This window comes from Paroedura picta, chromosome 6 (assembly GCF_049243985.1).
Source record: "Paroedura picta isolate Pp20150507F chromosome 6, Ppicta_v3.0, whole genome shotgun sequence".
NCBI classification, from domain to species: domain Eukaryota; kingdom Metazoa; phylum Chordata; class Lepidosauria; order Squamata; family Gekkonidae; genus Paroedura; species Paroedura picta.
Window position 1 is genome coordinate 31,966,144 of NC_135374.1, and position 21,863 is coordinate 31,988,006.

Below are 21,863 nucleotides of genomic sequence, written 5' to 3' on the forward strand. Positions count from 1 at the left end.
CTGTCATTTGACAGGAAGAGAAAGTCAATGTCAAGTCTTCTATAATTATAATTATTTTATTTTTGTATTTCACCTTTCCCTGGCAGGCTCTGAGTAGATCATGTCAGATTTAGAATGTAAAAAAAATTACACATACAACACAAGTTAAACATCAAATCAAGATTACATAATTGAGGTTTTAAAATTATTTAAAGCCACCATTACAATAATCCTCCTTGCACACTTATGCACACTGAGCTGCCCAAGTAGTGTGATTTCTTTGTTGTCCCATCCTGTCACTGACAGATAATAAGGCTTTTAGCTTAACCCTGGAAGAAAAGACAGTGTAGGAGCCCTCTTAACTAAAAACCCTTTCAGATTGGCACTTGAGACAATGTTAAAAATCCAACAAAGTCTATGATTTTAATATATACAGATTAGATTTAATGAGGCATTAAAACTTTGATATAAAAATAAGTTTTTGTACAGTTATAAGTAAACTCAGGCTTCTGAGAGGCATAGCAGCTTTGTCTTATTTTCTGAGTTCTTCACACTGAGAGGTGTTTGATTCTGTGTTTAGAAATGAATTCTCTTTGAAGACTGGTACCCCGTTAGTACCCAAATCACCCTTCCTTAGAAACACCAGTCTAATTCCAGAAGCATTCAAAGCATGACTATCTCACACCAGTCCAGAGAAATCCTCATAGCTAATTCCCCCTTTTAACCGGGTGGGGATTCCTCTTCTCTATTTTTATTTTTTAGACTTTTACACCACCCTTCCATATGGCTCTGGAAGATTTCTCCTCTTTCCTTCAGCCTGATTTGGAAGTTTCAAACTGCTACCCAAATCACTCTGCTAAAGATAATTCCCAGTTATCCTGACTGTGTAGAACTGCTTTCAGCTTATGCTGAATCCAGACACATTAGTCCAGACTATGTTCTCTAACTAAAATATCCTCTGACTAGATGTTTTACAGCTAATGTACAGAAAGATCTCTGGAGGCAGACTTCTGTTAGCTTTTCCTCAGAATACATTTCTCACTTTTCTCACAACTGTTGCTGACCAATCAGTGTTTGGAGCAGCCTGTCACTCAAGCTCTCAGCTTCAGGAAAGATATGGTTTCATATCCCAGCATTTTGAGACTTGCCTTTAGTGATCTCTGTCACAATTATCATCAAGATTACCAAACCAGCATTACAGATATACAGAAGTAGACTGCCTCTGAAGAGTCATAGGAAAAGCAGCTCCTGTTGCTCCAGAAACCAGGCTAGATTTGATCAAACACACACAGAAATAACAAATAAGACATAGATACAAAAATATGACTGGGTATTCTCAATTTTTAATTGTATGCCCTTTGACAGTCTCTAGCAATATTCTTCACATTAAAATTTGCACGGCGAAGATTTAGCCACATTTCATAAAATAATAGAATCTGGAAATGAGATATAAAGTATCAATGCTGAGATTTAAACAACCTGAACAGATATTTTTTACACTCTATGGCACCAATACTGGCAATGCCAGCACATATTCATTTATTATATTTACAAAATTTATACCCTGCTTTCCTGTCCTTATCAGGGCCACCAAAGTAGCATTTATTATAACTGATAAAAACATTTAAAAAGTCTTCATAGGTCTGCCATCCATATTTACAAATAAGGGATATAGGCATTCTTCATTTGGTTTGTCATTCAGTAAATAAAAAGGGGGGGGAATATTTTATGATGAAACAAGTTTGGAAACTAGTTGAAAATTACATATGAGAAGGACAGCAAAAGAAAGTTATGACTTGAATATGTGAATAATATGAGTTCTGCCTGAGATGTTATATCATTCAGTTATCAAATTCAATGCCTTTCCAGTCCATTTATGTGTTCAAGTTGCCATACGAAGAGTAAGCGTGAACCAAGCCTTGGATCCACTGGAGCTTTCTGTCCACAAAGCAGAGCTTTCCAGCTGCTTTTTTTCCTGCTGCAGCCCAATATAGTCTCTGAAATTCTGTTCCTGCAGGGGAAAGGTGCTCTTCGCTGAATAGCATGACGGGCAATTTAGCAGGAAGGAGACATCAACAATAATCATCTCCCTTCTGTGTAGAATTCCTTCATAAGATACAAACCCTTAGTTCTTAATCAATTGTGATGCAACAACATTTTACAGTAAGAGCCAGTCCACATGTTCATTAAGTATTCTTGATCATGTTCAGTTATTAAGCTATTTTACCTAGAGTATTCAGTAAATGCCTCTGGAAACATCACTTGCAAAGCTTATGAAATGAGAATACTTTGATCAGGTTTAGGCTACCTGAGCCAGTCAAATTCAAATACACATTAGCCTTGAGTATATATCTCAAGTTGTAATACTTGGCATAACCATGTGGAAAGATATTGCTGGAACTGGCTGTTCTTCCCTAGTTATGCCACCTATGAATCACTAGTGATTATTGCAAAATCATTTCCTAGATACTGGACCCCAATATTATTCCCACTACAAGATCTCTAGGGGAACATGACTGCTAGTCATCTGGTTGCACCCCCAACTGAATCAGCCAGAGGCACCAGAGATGCACATGAAAGTGTTTGAGAGCACATTAAACTCAATAGGTAGCATCCTGGAGTTCTTTCAGTCTAAGGAGCTTTTCCCCATTGAAAGAGTCACTGGAGAAAGGAATCACACTTTGCTTTGCAGAATGGTTGGATACAGGCTGACTCTTTCCAACAGAGTCAGGTATTGAGTAATTCAGTGATGAGTTATTATCTCGATAAATGTGCATGTTCCAAGTCTTGCAGTGTACTGACAGACATTTAACAAAGAGAGACTATTCTTTCTCCATGGCCTTGTAAACAGAAAAGACATTGACGTGAACACAATATGGAACGCATATATGGAACACAACAGGACATCCAGTTCTTGAGTAAGCTTCACCATACTGGAGCAAGCTTCACCATACTGATATCTTGTCCTGCCAAAATGGCTGTGGATAGTAAGACAAATGCAGGACCAAAAGAGCACATGATGTTAGAATGGAGATCCCATCAGACAAGATACTTCCAATCTCTAAAGTGCTGCTTTTGTATGCTAAAGTTCTGAAACATGAAACAGCATGCAAACAAACATGCCCTTAGAGGAAATTATTCCACTAAGAACACAGTGCAAGTTTGCAGCTGAACAGTTTATCAAATACAAACTTCCAGTCTCTTGCAGAATCTGATACTTTGGATTTTGCAAGTGGTATTTCCAAAAAAAGATGTCCCAAAGGTCTGTGTTAAAAATTAACAATGTATTTATTCAGGAATTCAACCCTTCCACTCAATTCTTTCTGCACACTGGTCTCGGATCCATTATCCGGCTGATCCAGATCAGGCATATAACAGCCTTAGGATCTTTTATCCCCCTCCCCACCACCTGGTGCCTTTTTAGGTAAAGAAATACCCCCCCCAAATGACTGTTTTGGCACCGGAGAGAGGGGCAGGGGGAAAGAAGAGTTCCTGGGTCTGGCATGCTTCCAATTTTTATCAGGGCCTTGTGGCAATTTCTAATGAACTGCAAATGCTTCTAAACTGGTATTGGTACCACAGGATAAATATATGACAACCAGCATTTGTAGTTTGGCTCAGACATTTATCACCTTGCTTGTTTTTATGTAAACTCCAGTTTGGCTGAAAGTTAGTCATTCTGCCTGAACAAGTTCTATAAACACCAAACACTGGTCCCATAACCAATGCTGCTAAACCAGTAAACTGTCTTGTGTTACTAAACTATTTAGAATCACAGAGTTGGAAGGGGTCCTACAGGTCATCTAGCCCAATGTAATGCTCCTGCTCACTTGCACCAAAGATCACAAATGGTCTTATATACTGCCCCTCCCCGCAGAGCTTGGGGGGGTTCACACGTTGCATGTACATCATAAATCGCAGATAAGAGTTAAAACATTACTAATACCCTATGGTGCTCCATTGTTCTCGTTCATTGATTTATTAATCTGCCTACACCACTTTATGGATAGTATGTGATGTGATATTATTCAGATTCTAATTTCTAATTTCATGGAGGGAGGGCCGCAGGTTTTATTGACTATGTTAGCTTGTTCCGGTCTCAACTGAAGGCCTGGTGGAAGAGCGCCATTTTACAAGCCCTGAAGAATTTAGGTAATCCCATCAGTGCTCCAGGTCTGAACTGGCAGCTCATCCCAATAAGCTGGGGCAACAACCAAAAAGGCCCTTGCTCTGCTTGAGGCCAGATGCATTTCCTTTGGGCTGAGGACTACCAACATATTGGTATTAGAATATCTTAAAGTTCTTCTGGGGGCATAAGGGGAGAGATAGTCCCTTAGATATGCAGGGCCCTGACTGCAAATGGCTTTGAAGATTAGAACCAGAACCTTAAACTTGACTTGAGATTCACCGGCAATCAATACAGCTGCTAGAGGGTAGGTTGTATACGGATCTTCCACAATGTCCTAGTTAGAGCTTGAACAGCTGTATACTGTACCAGCTGTAGTTTCTGGATCAAGGCTAAGGGTAGACCTCTGAAGAGCGAGTTACAGTTGTCTAGACTGGAAGTGACCATTGCATGGATGACTATGACTAAATTTCCCAGGAACAGATAGGGTACTAGAAGTTTTGCCTGGTGAAAGTGAAAGAATGCCTAGTGTGTTATCGTTATGATCTGAGCCGCCATTCTTAGGGAGGCATCAAAAATCTCTCCCAGATTGATGACGGAGTGCAAAGTTGTCAGCTGCACTCCATCAAGGGGGGGGGGAATACACTTCCTCTTCCAGCCCTTTCTTCCCTAGTCAAAGGACATCTTGGGACAGCCACAGATGGCTCTGTTTAAGCCATTCTGTCACAACATCCAGATGCCTGGCCAATGTATTTGGGTGTGTATTTAGTTAGCTGCTCATTAGTGGATCGAGCTGGGTGTCATTTGTCAAGGGACAAATCTGAAATGACAAATTAATCACATCTGGTATAAAAAAAGAAATCTGTGATCTGCAAGTGCATCATAATTAATATTAGAAAGTGACTTCCAACATGGAATTCAACATGTAATATCCAATATACAGGAGGCCCAAGAATTTCAGTTCTCATTCCTGAAAAGATCTAAATGCTAGATAGAAAAATGTCATACACATTAGACAACACTGTTTCAGGAGGTTCTAGTTGGGGCTCCTAGTTGCTGAAAGGAGGGTCTTTACCCTTCAATGTAATGCTCCTTCTCACTTGCTCCAAAGATCACAAATGGAATGTTTGAACTTCCCCTAGTCTTTTGCAGCCCACCCCTTAAGTCACCCCAAAAGCTGAGTCACAGAGTTGGGGGTCTCTCAAGAAAAGAGTGGGATAAAGCATGAGGTTCACCACTTCAGTGGAAAATTCACAGTATTAACAAGTGTATGTCCTTGCTTGAGAAAAAGTGCTTTCTGTTAGGTGAGACCATATAACATTCAGTTTTGAATAAAGGTGTTACATCAAAACAGTTTCTCAATATAAATAACCAGCAGTACCTCTCTTCTTTTGTTCTTACACATGAAATGACTTCCAAGCAAAGAATGTTAGTTCACAGGGTGTGTGTAAGGGAGAACAGTGCAATGCTTTGCATCAAGGTGAGTCCCATAACAGCAACAAGAAAAAAGCAACTGCAGAGACTGGGATGCCAGAAGCTGGGAAATTACCCCCTAATGTCTGTTTATTACTGCTGGAAATGCAGAGGCACTTAAGAGCACCAAGATGTTAAAAAGATGCATTTCTTCAGAAAATATCCTTCCCCTTTGATGCATAAATGGCATCAAAGTTCTTACTGACTGCAGTAAGTGAATCCAGGTTTGCTTAGTTTCTTGTAAACTACACTGCCTGTAATCCTGGGCAATTAAGGGTCAATCAATGGAATTTAAGGAGAGAGATTGCATTCAGATTACTGTATGAGAAAATGCATTCAGCAAAGACAATTCACCACTCACAGTTAGAAGTGATACCTTAGGTCACTAATGGAAAGTAGCTCTGCCAAGGACTGAACAGTGGCAGACTTGTCTTGTTCTCTTACTTGTTATAGCAGTACGCTGAGCGGGAAGCCAAGCCAAATGTCCTGGAGGTGCGGTGAGTGTATATAGCGAGCATGCCTCCACTTCTCTCTTTAACACAGGAGTCACTATAAACTCCTTGTGCGGAGAGCACAAAAGGCACATATTCCATTGGAGGAAGAGCCACTTCAATTTGAGTGAGTCTCTGTTGGTTGTCGGAAGGCTTTAATCAATGCTCAAGAGAGAGGGAAGGATAGCGGTAGAATCCCCTCCCCATGCTTATTTTGCACAAAGTAATTCAATATTGTACATGATTCAAAAGTAAAATTAATGGAAGGAAAAGCCTAGCTATTATATTATTTCCCCATCCCAAGAACGGGCATAAGACAACTAAATTTAATTATGATCTTAACCGCATTTACTTTGAGGAATTAAAATACAGTTTTCCTTCCGATGATGTCTGCCTGAGATTGTAGGGTTGGAATTGCTTCGCCCAACCTAGGTAAAAGTTGTGTCAGCTCACTGTCGGATCCTGTCACCATGCCCTATTACCACGCAGCATTCGCACGTCATACCACTTGATGTTGTCTGTGATATTGCAGTTCCAGTGAGAAGAGTTTTGCTCTGGCAGCCTATTTGGAAAAAGCTGACTCTTTCCTGATCCTTAGGAGGGAAGACAAAACAGATTCTTAGACAGGAGTTCCACTTCAAGGCAACAGGATGCATGATGGAATCATGTTTTCATGGACCACTGCTTTGAACTTTGTGGAAATCAAAGCTTCCCAGAAGAGAGAGAGACTGAAAGCGATGAGAAGGCACAGATCCCTTGACAGTGTCTTCCACTGGACGGTTAAAAGCCATGACACATGTTCAAAGAAATGAAACTACTCCATTTGATGCAGTGGTGAGGCAAGGAGGCTAAATGACAATACTCTTACCACTGCGAGAGCTGCCTTTTTCCTACAGAAGAAAAGGAAAGTGCAATTAAGACATGGCAGAGAGTTGCAGCAGGTTGTTCATAGACCTTGCCATTAAGATGTAGGGATGAATGTAACTAATACTTTTACTTGATTAAAACTGACACTGGGTTATAATTCAGCCAAGGCCTGGTTATTTGGGTGTACTCCATCTTTCTCTTCAATGGGGACCCAAAATGAAATACATATATTAGCCTGGCCACAATTTTAGGTAGGACTAGGCTGATTGCATATGAGTGGCCCAAGATCATGCAGAAAGCTTCCATGGCAGACCAGGGATTCAAACCTGGGTCTTCTAGACCAGCGTTTGCTGGCAGGGGCTCATGGGAATTGTAGTTCATGAATATCTGGAGGACCACAGGTGGACTACCCCTGTTCTAGACCCTTGTCTGACACTCTAGACCAGTGGCCCCCAACCTTTTTTGGGCTGGGAACTGGGGGGGAGAGGGAGGTGTGGGTGCCGGCGCACTGGCGCCTGCAAACCAGCAGACATGCCTCCCTCCTCCTCGTGGCGTGACGCTCGCTGCGCCGGGAGCGATTGGCCACCTCCCGGCGCAGCAAGCACCGCGGTGCGGGGGGGAGGTGCCACGCCTGTGCGTTTGCGGGTCCCGGTGCCCGCGCCTCCCCACCCCCGCAGCGTGGCACTCGCTGTGCCGGGAGGCGCCCGATCGCTCCCGGCACAGCGAGCACATGCCACAGGGGGGGTGGGAGGCGTGTCTGCTGGTGCCCCAGTGCACGTGCCCCTCTCCCCCCACCCTGCCGTGGCCCGGTACCGAGGCCTCCACAGACTGCTACCGGGCCGCAGACCGGTTGTTGGGGAACACTACTCTAGACTAACCAATATCTGAGTGAGGAATGCTAATCACTATCTTCAGATTATCTGTGTTTCTAAGCCCATTACTCAAGTCAAACGTAATCTAGACAGGCAGCTCACAGCCCTGTGAAGTTTGTCAGTGCTCTTTGTAGATTGACACCTATTAACATGCACCAATAAAGCAATTGTTGCTCCCAGTGCACAAACGGGAAGGGGGCTTAATGAAAGTACAGTTATCCTGTAAAAGCAGTAGCTCTGGGAGCCGTACACAAAAGTAAGGGAGGCCAGTCTACTATATTTTAAACATTACTTGTCTGTCTTCTGCTTGTATGCCTGGTTGCTATTGTTACTTCCATGTCTTCTAGCTCAAAAACAGTGTCTTGAAGATGACATGAACATTTTTGGATTTACCAGGACACTACAGGCAGACATGAAAGAAAGAGCCAACAGCATGTTCACATGCCCACAAGCTTCCTTTCCCACATCACACCTGGCTGCAGCCTTCCACAGATGGAGCAAGCTACCAACCCTCACCAATGGAGCTCTGTTTATCGCAAGGGAGGCTTATTTACCGATTGTTGTTCTGTAAGGTATCTGGATTTGCTGCTTCTGGATGGAGCGATTTCTACTGAACGATAACTAGGGGGTTTGTCTTCTGGCCAGTCTGGAGAACGGTGCTGACGATGCCTCCTGCTATTATCCTGGAAACGCTCGTAATTATCAACTGAGCTCCAGGAATCCCAACGGGAGGGCGGAGAGTAGCTGCGATGCCGGTGGCCCCGGTGATCAGAGTCACTGTCCCTCCTGCTGAGGTGCTGATAGGCCCGTCTCCCTGAACGCTCATATTTTCGATCAGGGTACTGCCGGCCAGAGTACTCCCTTCTGGCATCTGCAGGATAGGTATCAAGATTGCTTCTACCATACAATAAGGATGACGTATTTGGCCTGGAATTCTGGGGTCTATCGTGATGGCTCCCATTTCTTCGGTGTTCACTTCTATCATCTCGCTGTCTATCCCAAGACTCCTGATCATAGCTGTACTGTGAAACATTATCCAAAGAACGACGCCTCCATCTCCTCTGATCCCTCTCTTCTTCACTTGCATAGCTCTGAGGCCTAGGAGTCCGTACAGACTGCTGTGGACGTGAGGCTTGAGTTCTCTGAGACGATGGGATGCGCTCAACAATGGGAGGTAGGTGGATAACCCTGCGTTCCACAATCTCTGAGCCCAGAGAAGACAGGATACTGGGGTTCTGACTGCCCCCAACACGATGAGCAGGCAGCAGGGGCTGGGATAGGCTGAGGTTCTTGATCTCTGACTCAAGGAGATCCAAGACTTTGTTGTTAACGGGCACTTGGTCAAGGGAAGGCACTGCTGGCCGACTGCTCTGCAAAGACACATCTAGAGAACATGGAAAGACATAATTAATTCAAGAAAGTCTGTGAAAATGTACAAGGTCTGTCTTCATTCATCCATTCATTCATAGCCCACATTTTCCCACTGAGACTTGTGGAACATTAAAAAATACAAAAACAGTGTGATCAGACAGCATAAAATTTCTGACGAATAATGCAGCAGGATTAGGATTATCGAATTGGAAGACAATGTAGGAAAAACCAACAACACATGATATACCATAATCAATACAGAAAATAGGCTACACAAGTAGAAGACAGAGCAGAAAAAGATAATACATACAATAAACTGTGCAATGGAGGTTACTATGGAATAGATTCCATAAGGCCAGATTGACTGAGTCAAGGTATGGAACTCTCTTCCAGGATAAACAAAGGTAGGAGGAAGCATTTTTTGCAGCTGCATGTACTTGCTTCTCTATCAATAATACTGGGCCCAGTACACAACACCTAGTCTCTTAAGTGAGCATCAGTGAGGGTCAGCTGAATCCTAATACAGTAGTGAGGAGCACAATGGAAGCACTATTAAAATGGGGGCTGAAACAAGACATGATGGTGGTGGTCCCATTTGATTAGATCTGGGTCTGACTCAGCCACATGTTAAAAGTCTTTCTGATTTAAATAATGACATGCAGTTGAGATGCTGAATCCTCTCTTTTGGAACTGCTTAGGTTACTGTAGTGCATTGCCCTAGGTAATTTTCTCTTGGAAAAAGGCATCTGAATGTCACGTTAGAGAAAATGGGTTCAGCTGTCCTCACTCATGTTAGCCCTTTGCTCTTTAAAGCAGACAGCTGCTTTGCACGCAATTGGAGCAAACCCAGATTTAAACAAATACGCCTATTTCTGGGATTTCCAGTTTCAACGGCTTTCCTTTGTGACAGAGGCTCGAACTACGAAGTGCTCCCCTCTCCAATTTGTTTCCTTCTTATGAAGCAGATAGGGTCTCTCAAAATCTACCAGATCTTCTATCTTGGTTTGAGTACTTCTACACATTAGCAGTATGACCATGTACAAAATGAAGGATAAGAGCTGTAGCCAGTATCAAACCACTATTATTTCAACTGTACTAAAATGCAAAGCTGCTGAAAAACTGTTGATTTCAAATTAAAATATGTTCAATTTTCTGTTCTCTATGGCCTTCTAGGATTGAGAACATGGTAACAGTCTGCTTGTCCTACCACGATGAACAACTTGTCATTCTTCTATCGGAACACACATAAAATACCTGCAATTCATCCATACATATTGGCAGTGTACAAGGAACAAATTCTATTTTGCCCCTTATCAAGTTCTGAGGGAATTAAGTAAGTTAAAATTCTAGGGAAATCTACAAGTTCAAGGCTAGAGGGTTAATGAATTTACAAGAATATTTGCTTAGAGAACTGTCCATTTGTCTGGTTAATAATAGAATTTTATTTATTTATTTGGATTTTTATATCGCCCACTCTTTACAGAATGAAAATGGAAGGGAGAAATTCAAGATTCTGATGTAATTAAATCAATGTTGCATGTATGTATTTTCAGTAAGTAATTGCTTTTAATATTTAAAATAAGCTCTACTTTAAAAACCACACATTTTACCCTTATAGAGATAGCCATATTTAATCCTTAAGGTGTCAAAAGCCTCCTACTTCTACAGGCTTTTAAAGGACATCCAAGCAATAATGTATTCTGTATCATTTACCTCTAAATATTTTTTAACAAAAATAAAGGGGGAAAAAGATTTTTAAAAAATTTCAAATTCAGTCCACTATTCTCAAAAAATGCACACCTTTGCACTTAGTCCTTTCATTTCTGTTTAGGTAGTGGAAGTTCCTAGAGAACGCCTTGCATAAGAAGTTATTTTTAAACCATCATTAAATAAATACTTGCCAAACTGGCATTTAAGGGCAGTAATATCCTAAGGGAAAATAGATCTATATGTAATTAATTCAAATAAAATGTTTCTAATGCTGGGCTTATGGGGATACAGACAGGCTAAGTATATGCAGACACCTGGAGGTGACAGATGAATTCTAATTTGTGGATATTTAATATGACTTTTTCAATCCCCCAGCAGTGATTAAACATATTTAAGAGGTCTAGTCCCAAGTTCAAAGAAAACGGTCTTGGAGCCCAGTCAGTGAGAAGGGGATATGATGAACACATTTTCACATTGGCTTTGATATGAGGAATGGTTACTGAGACAACAGAGAGACAACCTCCACTTGTCTTCGCTCACTGATACATGATGCAGCCTTGGGGCTGAATAACAATACTTCTGTTCTTTACATGTCAGTGATGTTTAAGTACCTATCTATAATCGGGGCACACCTGGTGAAAACGCCCCACAGAACAAAATCAGTATTCTACAACTGGAAAAAGTTATGCATACGTGCATATATTTTGCATACATAATGGACTATAATCTGCTTCTACTGATAACATAGGAGATGGATGAGAAGCAATGAGAATGCTACAGCATCCTGTTCCCTGGGTCCTTAGGAGTCTTGCTCAATCCCACTCCAGATTCTCTGGTTTAACAAGGCTCTGGCAGTCTATTTTCAAGCTTACCTGAATGGTCATAAGAACTAGAACATTGTTTTTTTTCTGAAGGGATGGCAAGAAACAAATGAACATTGACATCTACACCAGCTGCAAAATTACATACTCATGGGATATAAACAGCCCTTCCTGAGATTTAGAACCTTTCCCACCTCCAAGAGATATAGAGCCCAATCTCAAACTTTTGGCACTGATAGGTCAACATTCTATATCAATAGGTCAATCTGCTTTCTTCTGGACTGGCAACAATGACCCTACCTCGCTGCAAGAGTGGGTTGAGTTGATACGAAGATGACTGAGAGTGATGCTTCATCCATGGTAGAAGCTGCCGAGCCTGTTTCATGAAGCGGTGTCGTTCCAGTACTAAAGAAAAAAGCAACAGATTTCAAATCTGCCTGGCATTCAAGGGCTCCTTGTCTGGGATCTTGTAGAGTCATCTCTACAAGATAGCAAGAGCAAGTAAGAGTGATGGCCAGATTCCTCTAGCTGTGATTTGGGAAGGGACTGTGGCTCAGTGGAAGAGCCTTTGCCTTGTATGCTCAAGGTCCCAGGTTCAGTCCGACATCTCCAGTTAAAAAGAACCATATGGTTGATGGTGTGAGATCTCTGCCCAACATCCCAGAGAGCTGTTGCCAGTCTGAGTTGAGAATACTGATGCCAATGATTTTAATTCAATGTAAGCACAAGAGTACACTCCAGAAGAAGACATTACAGATATTGCTCATAGGACCTCCATTACACACAAGATTCTGCTGTTGCAATGTCTAGGGCACCAGGAATTATGTTTCCCGTGGTTCCTGATGCCCTGGACTCTTCCACGGCAGCATTCACGACATAATGGAAGCCCTACCGTGCTCTTACCGGGCCAACAGCTATGGATGCAAAGCCAGGCAGCAAGCCTCCTACAAACATGGCACAATACTCACAGCTCTGGGTAAGAATCTTTGAGTTCAACTTTATGAACTTGCCATCATCACTAACCACAGTATTCTAAAAAAAAAGTAAATGTATTCCCTGTGCAAGCAACCGGGACATGTCTGACGCTTGGGGTGACACCCTCTAGCGTTTTCATGGCAGACTCAATACGGGGTGGTTTGTCAGTGCCTTCACCAGTCAAATTACTGGATTTTGACAATCACAGCCATGGGTCTCAGGCAAGTGTTTATATTTTTAGTTTCTGCCTCAACATGTCTGAATTGCACACAATCTGTTGTGGGGAAGCCAGAACTTCTCTGTATGCTGATAGAAGAATGCTACATGGAAGAAAGGAATGGAAATAGGGAACAGCAAGAAAAAGCATGATTATATATTGTGTTTATATGTTTATATATCCCAGATCTGTGCATATAGGAAGCATTACATTTAGTATTTAAGTTTATTAATTGGATATGTGTATTTGTGAGTTCAAAACTCCTGTATGTCACTGAAGCAGAGGAATGTTGAGATAGCTTGTTGGTCACTGAAGTGTGTCTGTAAGCAACCCAGAGACAGAGTACAGTTTTTGGAAGGAGGGAGAAACAATGCATGGAGTAGGAAATCTGCTTGCACTTTACCTTCTTCATTACAACAGCAGCGGTCTGGACAGCAGGGACAGCGGACGTGGCAACAGCAATGCTGAGGGCAGCACTGGCACCAGCACACAGCAATCAGTAGTAGGAGAAGAAGGCCACCCAGGATGATTAATATCACAGTCAGCCAATCTGATTGCAAGAAGAGAGAGACCATAACAAGGCTGGCTACATATTTATAGATCAGGTTTCTCCCCACCCCATCCCCAAGAAGCTTCTTCCTCCAGATCAAACATAGACTCAAGTCCTGCCTTCAGGTTTATCGTCAAAAACCAAACAAGGGAGCAGGGAGGTAGGCAAGACCAGACTGATTATGTCAGAAAAAAAAACAACTGACACGGACAGGCATTCACATCCATTTTGGGCCTGGCTGATCTTTCCTTGTGCCATGGAACATGCAGTTGGTATTGCTAGTGATATGCCTTTCTGCTCAATTCTGCACTCACAAGGCTATTGATAGGAAGTTAAAAAATAATGGGGAAACCATGTCTGTTTTGAACAAACAGCAGCTCAGACTCCCACACTACAGGCCCAATCAAGATAGGGCTCTATAGGCAATTTTGAATCTCTTGAGAATGGCAGTGGCAGCCCTGTGGCAGACAAAGGGACGTCATTATCCCTAGCTGGGCTCTAACTAATGCTACAAATCTTCACCTTACTCATCAGAAAGCAAAACCTACGGAATTCAGTGGGACAGACTTCTGAGGTTCAGATCATGTTCTCCTGTAGATTACTTTTTTAATCTCTAAAGATAGCAGAAAAGAAAATTACCCTAAGAAAACAAAATGTCGCTACGTACGCAAAACAATGAGCTTCACTTCTTTATCTGGGTCACCACTTGTGTCTCCTGGAGCCTCAACTGTACAGTAATAGACTCCATTGTCCCACCACATCACCTCGTTGATCACAAGATCTGCACCTATGAAGGAGGAACACAATATAATGACCACCCCAGAAGTTCTTAAACTGCAAAAGCAGCCGTCTGGAAATGACGTTTTGGAACTGCACCATTCTTAACCTCCACAAGATACAGGCACAGGCAACATGAAGTGATTTTCTCTCCCCTAGTACTGAAAGTAACAGTACTCCCACTCCTAAGGAAAATATATGTTGGGCCAACAAAGCAGGAATGAACAGCAAAACTTTTTCTTAATGTTACAGTGTTTACTGCCTTGGGATATGGAGATTATCTTTAGCCATCATCATGGCTAGTAATAATGGCACAGTCTCTTCAACACAGTCTCTTCCCAAGATAGCTTGAACTCTTGATGGTAACATTAGCCCTGAGAGCAGTGAAAACATAAATTGGGATTTTTCCCAAAAGATGTTGGACAGTCATTAAAATTGTGTTCCCTCGTTTCTTTAATAACTTGTATTATTAATTGTATTATCAAAAACTTGTATTATCAAAAACTCACGGTTTTGAATTGTGATCTTCCGCTGTCGGTAATCAACACCCAGAATAGGTTCATTCTGACCTCTTCTCTGAGCTACGATGCGCACTTCCCGTTGATTGTCATTGCAGTCATTGGAAGGATCCTGGCCAATAGCTAAGCCAGCTTGATAGGCTGCAAGAACAACAACCAAGTGCAAAGAATACTGGTTTATTTACTACCCATAGCACCTTAAATATTAGCAAAATGTACCCCAGTAAAAAATGTAATGATTCAGAGTTCATGTCATCAGATGCAAAATTTAAAACTTAATATAGGAGGAAAAGAGAGAAATAATAGGAAATCATAGAAATAGAGCTGACATGCTAATTATCCCTATTGTATCAGCTTTTCTCTTTTAAACATGCATTAACTTTTAAAGTGTCTGTCCAATAACAGTGGGGGGTTCCCTAAACTAATTTTGAGTGAACTGATCACACCTTATATTGGATCTTGTTTTAAGCCAACACAATTGAACCATTACCATGGGAAAGTGTACCTGACCATGATGTCAAACTATCAAGAAACAAGGCCTCTGATTAATGTCTTTGCTTTTGATCTCAGACAATAATCGTCAAACCATTACAACTTGGTCAATGTATAAGAAATGATTGCTGTCTTTCCTCCAGTTCTGTAAATGATATTCTGTAATATCATTTGTTTGACCACTGAGAAAGGCCAATGCTATCACCAGGGCCAATATCTGTTTTGTTAAATTAACTTGTAATAAATACATGCAGATTTTTGTATCTCTATATTTAATGTTTTTATTTATTATTTTGATTTAACTTGACTAACAGAATCATTGGACCTATACACTTTGTTCTTCCTAACCTTTTTGGTTCTCACAGCTATAGCATGCCCACCTGGTCTTTAAAAGCATTCACTCATTGCTTATATGATGTAACCTACCTTGGGATGACTGGATAAAGAAGGGCAGACTATAAATACAAATACGTATATGAATATATATGCTGTATGAATATATGTGTGTGTGTGTATTGGATCTGGTGAAAGAAGATGAAAGAGCTCTCTTGCCTGGGGTGCACCCTTCCTCCTGCTACTTAAAAAAAAGTTTCTCTTAACAGCACTATTCGCTACAACTCACCCACAGAATAGTAATCAAAGATGGGATCCTTGCAAAAGGACTTAAAGCGCCAGGTAACTACCACATCCTGTAGCTGGGCAGACGTGCTGTAGTCACACCTGAGAGTCACAGAAGCAAATAAAGTTGTATAACGCTCGGTATCCTGCACAGTCACCAAAAGAGAGAAACAGCCTGCAATGAAGAACACAAGAAATCAGTTTTAAACATATTTTTGAAGTGGCATAACATTCTACCCTTTGAGAAATATTTGTCAACAGTCTCCAAACCCAGCAAGGATATACAGTCTTCATATCATAGCAATAAATGGTACTTTGCAGGATATCCCCTGAAGGTCCATGTGTGTGACAGTGAGGGAAGCAAACCCTACAGCTGTTGGGTACTCAGTTTGCTTATCACCAGAATGCTGTCTTACATCTCTGGATTGGCAAGGTGCTGGAAGGCAGAGGTGATGCCAAAGTTGGAAACACAAAGTCGGAAACACAAGGAAGGGAAAGAATGCACAGAGACGGGTCTCATCCAGGATGTCCTAATGGTTAGGAAAAGCCTCAGTTTTGTGTTCCCTCACATTGTGATAAGAAAGTGTAATTATTTCAAAAAACAGGAAAAGCAGCTTCTCCAGGCTGCCAGAGCTGTAGCAAGCCTATGTTTGGAAACCATACCTGCTAGAACTAAGAATATTCACATTGAGCCCATTCAGCCTGCATAATTAGTTTTACTCACACAAAATATCCCAGATTCATACATTCAAAGCAGGGTGGCACTCCAATAAAAACACAAGAATAAATGAGATAAGATGAACAGAGATTAGATGCTACAGAGGCATACAACTTCCGCCTGTATTTGCTTACTCCATTTCAATCCACGCTAGGTTTTACATTTTGCCTGCCTAACAACCATTGGGTGTGCCTCACAGTCATTCAGAGAGTGAACTGATGTTTAGACTGGAACCCATTTTGAACCAGCCCTTTATAACCCCCACCCATTTCCTTTGTGCATATAAATTGGTCTGATTTATAATCCGATACTCCCGATGAAGTAAATTCTGACTCATATAAATTTCTGCTGAATAAATTCTTTAAAATGCCACTGGATGCCTATTTTATTCTGCTGTGACAATTAACATGGATCACCATATGGAACTAAATTTAGACAAGCCTGCATTTTAGTGATTTTTGTTTTGCTTTATTGGTCATAAGGGGAGATTGTAAGTATGAGATGCATTAAATTTAGCTCCAGAACAATTATAGCCTGACACATTTAAATAGATTTAAGCACACATTATGTCAACTGTTCTCCTGCATTTCCTTATCATGGATAAACAAGATAACACAAAAAATGTTAACAGTATTACCACCACTAAAGATAGCCATACCACTTGAGATAACATAATATAAACATGTGCTGCACTGGGCAAGCAAGAATAGCTCATAGAATGTTAAAATAGTAATATTTAATAAAATATTAAAATACCAGAATCATATTAATTGCTCCTGTACTCAGGCCAGCCCCACCAAACTAGGCTATTGGCACCAGTATGCCCCTGCCTGCCACCAGGGATGGAGGTTGGTGGGGCTGCGGTATGGGAGGCACAGAGTTCCCACCTGCACTCCCCCCTGGGCCAAAAAGCCGTCCTGGGCCAAAAAGCCGTCCTTTCAGGGCCTCACAGAGCCCTCCCTCCCTCCCTGAGTACAACAGCAATTAACATGATTCTGGGATATTAATATTTTATTAAATATTAGTATTTTAACATTCTATGATGACAGATGACCCTCGGCAGACCAATCTTGTTAGATCTTAGAAGCTAAGCATGGTTGTCCATGGTCAGCCTTTGGATGGGAAACCTCCAAGGAAACCAAGGGTTAGTACGCAGAGTCTACAATGGCAAACCATCTCTGACCATCTTTTGCCTTGAGAACCCTATGGAGGTCATCATAAATCAGCCATAACTTTACGCCATTAAAATATTAATGACTTGAATTTAATAGACTGCATATTCTCATACATATGATTTCACTAGCTGGCACATCTTATTTATAAATCAGTGGTTTAGTGACACTGTCACTGATAATATACACAATGCTGACTCCTAATATTTACCTAGCTCTCCATTCACATAGCTCAACCTCTCCCTGACTCAATCTCTGGCCTCACCAGTTAAAAAGTCCAGTGATGTGAAAGGTGCCTACCCAAGATCCCAGAGTACTGCTCACGGTCAACACTGGCCTTGATAGACCAGTCTCAGTTTTATCCTGCTTTTACTGCACTGCCTTCTGATTTTATAATTCCATTTTCTGCTTTGTTTATGGTATCTCAAATCTGATACATTTTAATTTGGCATTGTTTTTATAACTTTTTCAATCCTCCTCCTAACGGATTGCATACTAGGTCTTATAATGTCTGATTAATTTGTTTTCTATTGTGTGACCTGCTTTGAATCTCAGTGAAGAAAGCAAATAAATGTAATAAAGGTTCACATGACAGTCTATTAGCCATCAATGAGCTTACTTCATATACCTAAGAACAAAGACAGTTGTCTACAGAAGGCCATACACAAATGAACTCATCAACAACAAATCCTTGCGTCATGTGGTGGTGGTGGAGGAAAATGCTGTCAACTCACAGACATCTTATGGTCACCCTGTACAGTTTTTAAGGCAAGAGATTTTCAGAGGTGGCTCCCTCTGTGTAGTGACCCTGGACTTCCTTGGTGGTCTTTCATCCAAACACTAGCCACAACCAACCCTACCTAACTTCCAAGATCAGACAAGATCGGGCTACTCAGATAATGGGCATTTAAATCATACCCACACAAACACCTGCAAACCTCCCGACATAACAGCAATCTGTGATTTGCTGCCATGCAAAAAACCTTAAAGAATCCTTAAGCTCAACTTTCACCTCCCCTCATCGCATTTATTTATTTATTTGTTTATTTGCATTTCTTACAGTAAGTCACGGTTTGTTATGTCTAAAGTGTAGACTAAGGTCTGCCACAAACGGTTCAAGTGCAACAAAATGCTATGTTGTAAAAAGAGAAGTCTAGTTTGATCTCTATTCACTGTGAGTTGAAGATGGCTGGGGCACATAGGCTTGGGTATCCCCAGTCTTGTTCACAAAATGCTTTGCTGTAACATGCTGAATCAGACCACCTGGCTCAGTCAGTGCTGTTTCAAATGATAGTTGTCAGGCATCCTACCTGGATGCAACTATGTCCTCCAGTATGAAAGTATAGTCTCTGTTTGTGAGAAATCATACTGCTTTTGGTGTACACTTTAACCAGAAACACAGGAAGCAGCTACTGCATAGAAAAGGTAGAATGTGGCACAAGATACATTACTGCCTCTGTACAGCTCCTAAAACCCTGTAACTATTTTGGAGCAATCTGGACACATTGTCTACATTCAGGCAGGTTTTGGTTTAACACTATGTAGGAGGGATGAACGGAAAGCCTATAAAAACCACTAATTCTTTGAAAGCAAATCACATTAACCGTTTACGCACTGGGAACTCCACTGCCCCAGCTCCTGTGCAGGAGCAATATCGGGGGCAGATGAGGGGCACCAGGCCATATGCTCCCCCTTGTGGGTGCAGGAAGAGGTGGGGCAACCTGGCCAACTAAAACTCCAGCCTGCAGCCCGGCATGAAGCCTCCAGTGCATAAATGGTCATAGAGTCAGAAACAATTATTATTGAAATGATGCCAATGGAATCAATTTGGTGTAGGAGAGCCAGTTTGGTATAGTGGTTAGGAGTGCGGACTTCTAATCTGGCATGCCGGGTTCGATTCTGCACTCCCCCACATGCAACCAGCTGGGTGACCTCGGGCTCGCCACGGCACTCATAAACCTGTTCTGACCGGGCAGTGATATCAGCGCTCTCTCAGCCTCACCCACCCCACAGGTGTCTGTTGTGGGGAGAGGAATGGGAAGGCGACTGTAAGCCGCTTTGAGCCTCCTTCGGGTAGGGAAAAGCGGCATATAAGAACCAACTCTACTTCTAACCAACTATATTGAGTTAAAACTGCAGTCTTCTTTAAATGGTTATAGAACATTTTTAGCAAAGATTAACTTGATCAGTCTTCTGAACTTTTTGCTTACAGAAAATATTGGAGTACAAATCCTATATCTTAAGTGAACTCTTGACTCAAATACTTATTAACATTTTGTTTACAACACAAAGAAAAGATACTTTGCCTGATATAAAATGTGAATTGATTGGAAGTAGTAGACTTGGGTAACTTTCACAAATGGAGTAGGGCTATAATCCTGAAATCATTTAGTGAGGAAAGTTTGTAAACAGAAACTTGATTCTATGGCAAAATTCCAAAAACAACATTAGGTCCAACCAAATTATCACAATAGGAAGCTTTTCAAGTTCCTCATCAGGTTGGAATTTCAGAAAAACAAGCCAAAAAAAAAAGAGAGGGAGAAAGTATTTCAAGGCATACATGGAAAGGCTATTTTAGAAGTTTACAAGGGAGCAAGTTCAATTCAACACAGTATGATTTTCTTCCAAAAACACATAACTGCAACAGGATACATTAATCTTCAACAAGATCACAACTTTTATTTGGATGTTTGAGCAAAATATATCACTGCAGGATAAGATAGTGAAAGCTGAATAATATTCATATTTGCATTTTTAATATATTTACCAGCAAACTACTGAAAGTTCACACAAGATTTTTTATAAATAGTATAATAAGCACATACTTGATTACTAACCTGAAATCTTCACAACATACAGCAGAAATCATAAAAGTGAAACGATTTTACAACTTCCCCCATATGGGTGAAGAAAAGAAAGAAAAGGGAGGGGGAAAATACTGGAGGGATTTGCCAGCCTGATGAGGAAGCTACAACAACAGGTGGAGCGAAACAACAAAAGCAGCAACAAGTGGAGCAAAATTCCGGCGAGGGGACACTATCAGTACCCGGTGAGGCAACCACCACCACAAAAAGCGCACCTTAGCCACTCCTCCCACGACTCACCTGTGGAGAGCCAGGTAAGGCCGAGAAGCAGCACCTGTTGTTCCCATTGCCAGTTGCAGGCCATGGCGCCTCCTCCCAGCCTCTCTCTTGAGCCTCACCCCGCCTCAGGTGCTACTCCGAGTAGACCAAGGCTCCCGCCGGGGAGGCGCCTGCGGTCCGCTGGCTCTCTGTTTCGGGAAATGAGCCCCTAGACGCTGCTCGCGGCCCCTTCCACCCCGGGCTCTCCGCTGGAGCTCCTGCGGCGCCCGTTTCCGCGGCACTTTCCCATTTCCTCCCGCGGCGGCCGCCCTGCAACGACTCCCCGCAAGGTGCACGGCGCCTCCGCCTCCCGGGCCAGCCCCTCCTCCGGTCTCTCGGGCTCGGCTCGCTGCCTGCGGCTCTTCCTCCCGCCCGAGGGGGCGCCCCTCCCTTCTTGGGGAGGGTGGGAGGAAAGTGACCCTGGAGCCGGAGGGTTTTCCCGGGAAGCCCAACAGGAGCGGCGGGTCACTTGAGCGAGCATCTCACGCGCTACTCCCAACACAACTTTCCCTCCGCCTTGAAGGGTTTTCTTACTTCTCCCGCAGGCCTTTCAGAAGACCGGGCCCGGTGGGCAGCCGCGTTGCTCCGAGTCCAGGGGCACCTTGTAGACCAACGAAACTCAACGCGGGTGAGCCCACGCACACGGAAGCTTATGCCGTCTTCAAGGTGCCCCCGGACTCGGAGTTGGTTGTGGAACGTTATTGACCTTGATGGTTGGAAAAGAGGCACCTGTTGCTGCCCCTGTCTGCCCGGTAAACTAAGGTGACCAGATTGTCCCACTTTTGGAGTGGCAAATTGTACTTACGTTGAAATTTAAAAAATATGTATTACAATACTATTTTTGCATTCTATGAAACTTTTTGTTGCTCCATATAGACCATATTTTTAATCAAGAACCCTCCCCCCTCTCCCCGGGTCAATAGTGTCCCACTTTACCAATGTTAAAATCTGGTCACAAAGGACGGGATATTTTTTTTTCCAGGATTGCTGGCAA

General features: G+C 42.2%; 2 protein-coding genes across 3 annotated transcripts in view; one reads left to right on the top strand and one right to left on the bottom strand.

The window, feature by feature from the left end:
* Positions 1 to 1,302: 1,302 nt before the first annotated feature.
* On the bottom strand, positions 1,303 to 21,305 carry ILDR1 (immunoglobulin like domain containing receptor 1). Its single transcript, XM_077341995.1, has 8 exons — positions 20,852 to 21,305; positions 15,862 to 16,032; positions 14,739 to 14,888; positions 14,120 to 14,239; positions 13,306 to 13,452; positions 12,011 to 12,115; positions 8,363 to 9,192; positions 1,303 to 6,959 (listed from the first exon to the last, which is right to left on the bottom strand). The coding sequence occupies exons 1-8, from the start codon at positions 20,913 to 20,915 to the stop codon at positions 6,918 to 6,920; spliced, it is 1,629 nt and encodes a 542-aa protein (XP_077198110.1). The 5' UTR covers positions 20,916 to 21,305; the 3' UTR covers positions 1,303 to 6,917.
* CFAP44 (cilia and flagella associated protein 44) overlaps positions 20,814 to 21,863 on the top strand; it is a 65,959-nt gene continuing 64,909 nt past the window's right edge. For both annotated transcript variants that reach the window (XM_077341989.1, XM_077341990.1), the window contains exon 1: positions 20,814 to 20,865. The gene's annotated coding sequence lies outside the window, so the exon portion shown is untranslated. The remainder of the gene's footprint in view (positions 20,866 to 21,863) is intronic.

Excerpts from the sequence above, each read along its gene's own strand:
- ILDR1 (XM_077341995.1), bottom strand. The coding sequence starts at position 20,915 with ATGGCCTGCAACTGGCAATGGGAACAACAGGTGCTGCTTCTCGGCCTT. Across the intron at positions 9,193-12,010 it reads CAACCCACTCTTGCAGCGAG|ATGTGTCTTTGCAGAGCAGT; the intron begins GTAGGGTCATTG and ends CATGTTCTCTAG. Across the intron at positions 6,960-8,362 it reads ACCTTACAGAACAACAATCG|GAAAAAGGCAGCTCTCGCAG; the intron begins GTAAATAAGCCT and ends TTTCTTCTGTAG.